The sequence below is a fragment of the Nerophis ophidion genome, linkage group LG13 (assembly GCF_033978795.1).
Source record: "Nerophis ophidion isolate RoL-2023_Sa linkage group LG13, RoL_Noph_v1.0, whole genome shotgun sequence".
Taxonomy (NCBI): Eukaryota; Metazoa; Chordata; class Actinopteri; order Syngnathiformes; family Syngnathidae; genus Nerophis; species Nerophis ophidion.
This window is the reverse complement of record NC_084623.1, coordinates 61,014,948-61,024,697: the sequence shown is the minus strand read 5'-3', so window position 1 is coordinate 61,024,697 and position 9,750 is coordinate 61,014,948. Positions and strand designations below refer to the sequence as shown.

Sequence of the window (9,750 nt, the reverse complement as noted above, 5' to 3'; positions counted from 1 at the left end):
GTGTGCTGTCTTCTCTAGTCACCTCCATGTTTGTACATCCACCTTGTGTGCTGTCTTCTCTAGTCACCTCCATGTTTGTACATCTACCTTGTGTGCTGTCTTCTCTAGTCACCTCCATGTTTGTACATCTACCTTGTGTGCTGTCTTCTCTAGTCACCTCCATGTTTGTACATCTACCTTGTGTGCTGTGTTCTCTAGTCACCTCCATGTTTGTACATCTACCTTGTGTGCTGTCTTCTCTAGTCACCTCCATGTTTGTACATCTACCTTGTGTGCTGTCTTCTCTAGTCACCTCCATGTTTGTACATCTACCTTGTGTGCTGTGTTCTCTAGTCACCTCCATGTTTGTACATCTACCTTGTGTGCTGTCTTCTCTAGTCACCTCCATGTTTGTACATCCACCTTGTGTGCTGTCTTCTCTAGTCACCTCCATGTTTGTACATCTACCTTGTGTGCTGTCTTCTCTAGTCACCTCCATGTTTGTACATCTACCTTGTGTGCTGTCTTCTCTAGTCACCTCCATGTTTGTACATCTACCTTGTGTGCTGTGTTCTCTAGTCACCTCCATGTTTGTACATCTACCTTGTGTGCTGTCTTCTCTAGTCACCTCCATGTTTGTACATCTACCTTGTGTGCTGTCTTCTCTAGTCACCTCCATGTTTGTACATCTACCTTGTGTGCTGTGTTCTCTAGTCACCCCCATGTTTGTACATCCACCTTCCTGACATGTTGCATTTGCATTGAGTGCTGTGTTCTCCGGTCACCTCCTTACAAGTCAAACATCTGTCCTTAGCCCGTCTCTCTTCTGTCTCGCAGGCTTTTTCCGACCTGAGTGGCAAAGTTCACAGCATCGTTCTGACCTCAGGGACTTTGTCACCTATGAGCTCCTTCTCCTCAGAACTGGGGGTGAAATTTTCCATCCAACTGGAGGCCAGTCACGTCATCAACAGATCTCAGGTCAGTATCTACTGTACATCAGTCATATTACTGCCTACATCTGTGATTACTTTTTACATAAATGATTCTATATATAACACCAAGGCCTCTAATTCATGTTTAAATCATACAAAAACATATTAATTTAGAGTGTATATGCGCACACTATATTATTTAGATGTACCTCTTAAATTAGAGTGTATATAAACAAATCCTACTATTTATATATAATGTTAAAGTATATATACACAAACACTGTACTATTTAGATATTAGTGTTAAAGTATATATACACACAGTATTAATTAGAAATGTGTTGAATTAAAGTGTATATACACACAGTATTATTTATATATAATATTAAATTAAATTTTATATACACAAACACTGTACTATTTAGATATAAGTGTTAAAGTATATAAACACAAACCCAGTATTATTTATATATAAAATGTTAAAGTACATATACACAAACTCTGTACTATTTATATATGTGTTAAAGTATATTTACAAAATCACAGTATTATTTATATATAAATGTTAAATTAAAGTATATATACATACTGTACTATTTAGATGTAAGTGTAAAATTAAGATATGTATACAAAAACACAGTATTATTTATATATAAGTGTAAAATGAGAGTATATATACAAAAACACAGTATTATTTATATATAAGTGTAAAATAAGTATATCTAGACAAAGACAGTATAATTAAGATACAAGTATAAAATAAGTATATACTGTATAGACAAAGACAGTATAATTAAGATACAAGTGTAAAATAAGTATATACTGTATAGACAAAGACAGTATAATTAAGATACAAGTGTAAAATAAGTATATACTGTATAGACAAAGACAGTATAATTAAGATACAAGTATAAAATAAGTATATACTGTATAGACAAAGACAGTATAATTGAGATCCAAGTGTGATGTTGGCATTGCAGGTGTGGGTTGGCACAGTTGGCGAGGGTCCTCAGGGCAGGAAACTGTGTGCCACCTTCCAACATGCTGAGACCTTCATCTTCCAGGATGAAGTGGGTGCTCTGCTGCTGCATGTCTGCCAGGTGGTCTCCAAGGGGGTCCTCTGCTTCTTCCCCTCCTACAAGGTAAGATGGAGAAGGTCAGCTCTTTCTAGCACCTCGGGATTCTGCTCAGGGGAACATTCCCAAAGTACAACTTGTCCACCTCCACCACATATTGAGCTGCTGCATGGCCTCCGAGTTGGTGAAAGTTCATTCTAGGTGACACATCATGTCTCTCACCTGGATAGTAGAAGGTTGTGGACGTAAACCCACAAGTTGGTCAACTTTGACATCCAATTTAGACTCGGAGATGGCCAGAAAAACCCTTTTTTTAACCCTTTGTTGGGGATGATGATGAATTGTTGATGTAAAGGGGAAGATATAAACATCCCAGTGAGAGCAGACAATGTACAGTAAGTGATTGTTTTAGTATGTTCTTGTTTAGCACTTAGCTATACTACTTGAATATGCTTCATCATCACCAGCCGTTGTCAGTCCACTGCTGGACGAAAGCCTCAGCATGTTTCTGCCATTTGGCGTACTTTTCATGCTGGTTATTAGCCTACACCTTCCACGCTGGCTTGGTGCGGGTTGGAAGGGGTATTTTATATCAGAGATCCTTCTCTTAGACTAATTGCCTTACTGGGCTGTTGAACTTAGTCTGTCCTGTTGGTTGTCCGCGCCCCATTTACCCATTTACCCAGTTACCCAGTTACCCGCTCAGCTTTATGGCGCTGACCGCCCGCCAGTCACAAGAGAAGGTGCAAACGGTTCTTTGTGTGCATTTTATAGACATTAGTTGGGACTCACTAACCCCACACACAACCTCCCATCTCATGCCTGGATGTAGTTTAACATCATACCCAGGACAGACAATATGCTTAGTGTTTGACTAAAGCTGCATCTGTTTAGCTTCTAAAACTTGTAGATCATCCTCCTTATATTCAGGCTCAAAAATAGAAGTTTCTGGATCATCGTTTGTCCCTAAGTAGTCTGTTGTCTCTCATCAAGTCTGACATGATTAGTAGTCTTGTTGTTGTTGAAGGGAAAGTGAACATTGTGATGTGAAATTGATACTTAAAATGATGAAAATATGTAAATATTACATGTTACTATGAATGTTACTAGATACTGCATATATACTCATATTGTGTATATAAAATATGTAAATATTACATGTTATTATGAATGTTACTACCTTAAATATATACTTACAGTGTGTATATCAAATATGTAAATATTACATGTTATTATGGATGTTACAAGATAATACATATATACTTACGGTGTGTATATCAAATATGTAAATATTACATGTTATTATGGATGTTACATGATACTACATATCTACTTACAGTGCGTATATAAAACCTTGATGGAGGTTTTTAGAGCACTTTATATGCGGAATAGAATGACGCTCATTGACTCCACTCTTAGCTGACTTTTGCTAGATTTCATTTAGGATATAGAATACATATACAAAGAAAAACGTGTGTTCTTGTCTTCCATAAAGATTGTTAATGATGGACACGATTCAGTAAGACCAAGTTGCAGTGATTGACATGTTGCAGTGTTGTAGAAGACATGGTGAAGTTGGACAATCCACACCCCAATGACTCCCAGCAGTGTCAAACATGGAGGACAAACCTTTGCGAGGCAATATGGTTATGAAAGTAGAAGACTGTTGGAGAGGAATAAAGAACATTGAGAATTGAAGATAAAGTTTCAGCAGCAGAGTAGTTGCTGCGTGTGATGCTGATAGTTTTACTAGCTGAGCACCATCTTTAGTCTTCTTCTTCATCTGCTAACGTAACATTAGGTGCGCTACAGTGGAACCTACGTTTACAAACTTAATCGGTTCTTGAAAGGGTTCGTAAGTGGGAAAGATTGTATAGTGAAGCAAATTTCTCTATAAGAACTAATGCTGATATGAGTAATTGGTTCCAACCTCGACCAAAGTTGATATTTGAGTGAAAGTGTGTAGAAGGGCTAACCCTAACCCTGTGACTAGGCGGGTTAGTCTTCTTCAGTCTATAGTTGGAAATACGTCTTTTTTTATCTTCAAAATGTTTTTCGTTTTTTCCAACCTACGTGTGTTAAAATCTTGATCCGTCTCTTTGGCATACCTGCCTTACTTGTGCAAGACAGACCGCGGAGTATCTGACGGATGTTGTATGTACACCACGTCTGCTCTGCCAGTCAACAGCCAGCATGTCAAAAGTCATGTTGTTTGCTCAGATGCTGGATAAGATGCGGAACAGGTGGATCACCACCGGAGCTTGGGAGAAACTTGAACAGCTGAAAACGGTGATAACAGAACCTCGTGGTGGCGGGAAGGGTGATTTTGAGGAGCTGCTTCAGATCTACTACAGTGCCATCAAATGCAGCCAGGAAAGAGGTGAGGTCATGGACTACTAGTAAAGATATCGCTTAGTCACTTGATCAGCACACAACTGATTGGTTGCTTACCAATCATTTTGTCAAATATGATCACTGCCTACCAGATGGCGCTCTGCTGATGGCTGTGTGTCGAGGAAAAGTCAGCGAAGGACTGGACTTCACTGACGACAACGCCAGAGCTGTGGTCACCATCGGAATTCCTTTCCCCAACATCAAAGACCTTCAGGTACGCAAAAGACCGACAGCTTTCGTGGGATTTGTCTTCCTGTACCTGGGCCGCCAAAGTTTCATCAATCAATCAATCAATGTTTATTTATATAGCCCCAAATCACAAATGTCTCAAAGGACTGCACAAATCATTACGACTACAACATCCTCGGAAGAACCCACATGCCAGCAAGCGTCTTGTCAAAGGTTCAAACCATAATCATTCATTACCTAGCAGTTACTTTGACCTGAAAGCAGGGGGAAATGTAATTGGCGTCCAGTTGCTGTTGAGCCACAAGCGGGAAACTAGTGAGCAGAAGTGCACAATAAAAAGGTATATTAAGGAAATGTCATTTTCAAATTTTGTGGTAATCGGACCAGATTTTTTAGTATATATATTTTCGGATCATACATCAGAAAAACAGGGAGGGCATTCAACACAAGAAAAGAAAGAACATCAGAAAGAATGAGAAAAAGAGACGACTGGAAGGTTTACAAGAAGCCTAAAACAAAAATCCGAAAAGGAATTCTTCAAATCAGCCATAACGGGTCATTGCAAAATAAATAACCACAACATAGACCTGGACAACGGCAAAATCATCGGCATAGAAAGTAACACATTCAAACGATGGATTAAGGAGCCTATCAAACCTTGGAAGCGGCCCAAAGAAACCATCAATGGGGATGAGGGAGCATACCTGGGACTCCCTCCTCCATTAACCATCAAGCGGGGAGGGCAACTAACCAACCAACCAACCAACCAACCAACCAACCAACCAGGCAGACACGCCCAAAAGAACAGCTGATAGGTCAGGTGACTCCTCTGAAGAAGACTGCACATGAAAGTCCAAACTTGTCAGGTAAAAATTCCCTCTAATATATCCAAAATATGGTCTGATTGCAAGAACATTTGAAAAAACACATGAATAAGAAGACATAATGAAGCTCTTTGAGCAAAGGAAATGTCATGTTCAAAGCCAGGACAAGTTGCTCCCCCCACATGACAACACCATTTTGTCTTTGCCGCTTGTAGAGAGAAGGAGCTTTATGTCCGTGTTGACTTGACAGTCCAGTGCATTCATAACATAAATGTGGATTGTTGCTGTAACACTTTCGTCAAAACATGTCAAGAAACCTTCTCATTCACATCCGCCTTCACAATAAAAGCGCTCAGTGTCACAATCGGTCTAACTACAGAAACATGAAAATGTCCCACATTACGATCGTGCTTTGTCAAAGATGTTTTGTCACGTAATCTGTGATATTTTAACCTAAATAAATGTTAGTACATCAGCTGAGGAATATGCAGTGTTGTGGCAGTTCTGTTTGATAGTCCTCAATTACACTGAATATTGCTTTTTATTACTAAATAGAGAATACGACCTGGGCCAGGTAAAAGATAACACTCGATCTTTACTAAATACTTCTTTAAGATGGTGGTACTCAGTAGGGACAGCAGATAAATCTGTGGGTTCAATACTGGACTCCAGGGGACTGTGATTAAGCTCCGCCCTAAAGAAGTCAGAATGACTAAATGGGCTCCAGTCAGAGATGGCTGGTTTAGACCAGAGGAGACTTTAACTTGTGAGCAACGCCAGAGTCAATGAAACAATTGTCAGCCCCAGACTCAACAAGTCTTAACGTTGACTGAGGTCACCTTCCACAGTAAAGTACCTTCGAAGGTGGGGTCTGAAGCTGATTAACCTTCAGAAGAGTTCCCCTCGGAAGTAGGACCACGACCTCCTGGGTTCACTGGGCAACCAGCGCTGGAATGACCCGCCTGCCCTCAGTGCAGGCATAGCTGCAGTTTCAGATGCAAGAACCACCGAGCTGCCTGGCCTTGCTGCTTCCCGGTCCAATGTCCACGGGAACGGACACAGATGATGAGCCGGTTGACCAAGTAGCCCTGGTGTGCTCCTGTAGACTGTTGTCCAGCTGAAGAGCAGTCTTGATAAGCTCATTCGAGGAAGGCCGGTTCATCCTTGAACTTCAACGGGAATGGAAGATTGCACGGAGAGCCCCAGTAGCTACAATCTGGAATGTTCCGCAACCGATGTATTTCCTTGCCGCAGTGCAATCCGTCTGTCCTCAGCCTCCCTACCTCACACCGGATGATAGAAAACTTGTCTGAGTTCACACAGAAAATTGGTTAAAAACCCTTTTGCGATTATCAAGGACGACCACCGTGTGTGCTTGTCCTGCGCCGTCTGATATCTACCTTATCAGCTAATAACTGACTTACATTCACCAAACCTGCCCTCAAACCTCAGTGAGTGAGGCTAAGTCCACCAACATTGCAAGTTAGCCGCATGTTAACAGTGCGGTGGTTGGTGGCAGCAGTTAATGTCACCTTGATTTGAGAGAAAATGTTCTCCAAGTGAACGGACAATGCAAGCATCTTGGCATTGAGCTCACAGATGGCCATCTCCTGGTCACTGAGCATGTGCGTCCTTCCTCAAACGGATGTTCTCTGTCTCCGTCACTTGCATGACGTGGTGGTGGAGTGGTTCTGTCACGTCAAACACAGGATGCCGGCCGGGCTCTCTCCAGTCCAAGTCCTCAGTCAAAGTCCAGTCCAAACATACAGTTGGTGCAGCTCAAGGCCAGCAAAAATGGAAAAACAAATCCAACAAACAAACCTCAGTGGCAGTAGACCAGTAGATGAAGGAATATTAAAACTCAGTGGCAGTAGACCAGTAGATGAAGGAATATTAAAGGAAGTGGCAGTAGACCAGTAGATGAAGGAATATTAAAACTCAGTGGCAGTAGACCAGTAGATGAAGGAATATTAAAACTCAGTGGCAGTAGACCAGTAGATGAAGGAAGAATATTAAAACTCAGTGACAGTAGACCAGTAGATGAAGGAAGAATATTAAAACTCAGTGGCAGTTGACCAGTAGATGAAGGAATATTAAAACTCAGTGACAGTAGACCAGTAGATGAAGGAATATTAAAACTCAGTGGCAGTTGACCAGTAGATGAAGGAATATTAAAACTCAGTGACAGTAGACCAGTAGATGAAGGAAGAATATTAAAACTCAGTGGCAGTTGACCAGTAGATGAAGGAATATTAAAACTCAGTGACAGTAGACCAGTAGATGAAGGAATATTAAAACTCAGTGGCAGTAGACCAGTAGATGAAGGAAGAATATTAAAACTCAGTGGCAGTTGACCAGTAGATGAAGGAATATTAAAACAGTAGATGAAGGAATATTAAAACTCAGTGGCAGTAGACCAGTAGATGAAGGAATATTAAAACTCAGTGACAGTAGACCAGTAGATGAAGGAAGAATATTAAAACTCAGTGGCAGTAGGTCGGTGGCAGTGCTGGGAAACAAGTAGTTTAATACAGTGTTGATGTGTAGGAGGAGGGGGAAGAAGCGTCCACCAGGGAGAAAGGCCATATAACAGTTTAATTAGGGCTGGGCGATATATCGATATGTACGATATATCACAGGTTTGTCTCTGTGCGATATAGAAAATGACTATATCGTAATATTCGATTATATGTTCTCACACGGTTGCTTTTAGCTGCGTGCATTACATTACTGGCGTTTGTCACTGCTTCTCGTCTGTCCTTCTCACAGAGACATAAAACAAGCCCGCCTTCTTACGTACGTCACATACTCTCGCGAGTCTAGCATCATAGCTCTCGCCGATCAGAGAGGTAGCAGCATGGCTAACGTTAGTTGAGCCAAGTCGAGCGGAGCTTGTGACAAAACAAGAGAGAGAAGGTGCCAAACTTATCACAAATGGAGGAAGAACAATAAATGGCCAACATAAAGAGCAGGAAGTCCATCATCTGGTGGTGGTTTGGCTCCAAGTGGGAAGATGTTCAGCAGACATCAGCAATATGCTGTTCAATGTATATAATATGATGATTAACAATGTATATACTATGATGATTAACAATGTATATACTATGATGATTAACAATGTATATAATATGCTGTTCAATGTATATAATATGATGATTAACAATGTATATAATATGATGATTAACAATGTATATACTATGATGATTAACAATGTATATAATATGCTGTTCAATGTATATAATATGATGATTAACAATGTATATAATATGATTAACAATGTATATAATATGATGATTAACAATGTATATAATATGATGATTAACAATGTATATAATATGATGATTAACAATGTATATACTATGATGATTAACAATGTATATACTATGATGATTAACAATGTATATACTATGATGATTAACAATGTATATAATATGATGATTAACAATGTATATAATATGATGATTAACAATGTATATAATATGATGATTAACAATGTATATACTATGATGATTAACAATGTATATAATATGATGATTAACAATGTATATACTATGATGATTAACAATGTATATACTATGATGATTAACAATGTATATACTATGATGATTAACAATGTATATACTATGATGATTAACAATGTATATAATATGATGATTAACAATGTATATAATATGATGATTAACAATGTATATACTATGATGATTAACAATGTATATAATATGATGATTAACAATGTATATACTATGATGATTAACAATGTATATACTATGATGATTAACAATGTATATACTATGATGATTAACAATGTATATACTATGATGATTAACAATGTATATACACTATGATGATTAACAATGTATATACTATGATGATTAACAATGTATATAATATGATGATTAACCTGTGTGATGACTGTATTATGCTATATTTGTACCATGAATTGATGAAGGTGGACCCCGACTTAAACAAGTTGACAAACTTATTGGGGTGTTACCATTTAGTGGTCACTTGTAGAGAATATGTACTGTACTGTGCAATCTACTAATAAAAGTATCAATCAATCAATGCAAAGTATGCAGCAGAAGTGTTACTACAAAAAGGTAGCAAAACTATTGATTTGTTCTTTCATTTAAAAAGTCACCGGTGAGAGAATGAAGAGTATTTAGTGAATACACTTTTGGTCAATTGACTTAGTTGTGATTTCCTTCTCTGCATGAAAGTTTCAAATGTGCATATATGAATGCAGTATGAAGAAGAATGTTTGAATGTAGACACATAGAATCATCAGACTGCTGTCATTATATGCATCAAGTCTTCATTCAAGGCCAAGGCAAAATATGGTAATATTACTAAAAGC

At 38.8% G+C, this 9,750-nt stretch overlaps 1 protein-coding gene and 1 pseudogene across 1 annotated transcript in view; one reads left to right on the top strand and one right to left on the bottom strand.

The window, feature by feature from the left end:
* Nucleotides 1-9,750, bottom strand: part of LOC133564833 (pleckstrin homology-like domain family B member 1) — a 689,899-nt pseudogene that overhangs the window by 393,751 nt on the left and 286,398 nt on the right.
* The window catches only part of LOC133564837 (Fanconi anemia group J protein homolog), a 40,883-nt gene that overhangs the window by 2,060 nt on the left and 29,073 nt on the right, over nucleotides 1-9,750 (top strand). The window contains exons 2-5 of the mRNA XM_061919352.1: nucleotides 817-957; nucleotides 1,891-2,052; nucleotides 4,207-4,366; nucleotides 4,473-4,594. Of these exons, the coding sequence (XP_061775336.1) occupies nucleotides 817-957; nucleotides 1,891-2,052; nucleotides 4,207-4,366; nucleotides 4,473-4,594 (585 nt within the window). The remainder of the gene's footprint in view (nucleotides 1-816; nucleotides 958-1,890; nucleotides 2,053-4,206; nucleotides 4,367-4,472; nucleotides 4,595-9,750) is intronic.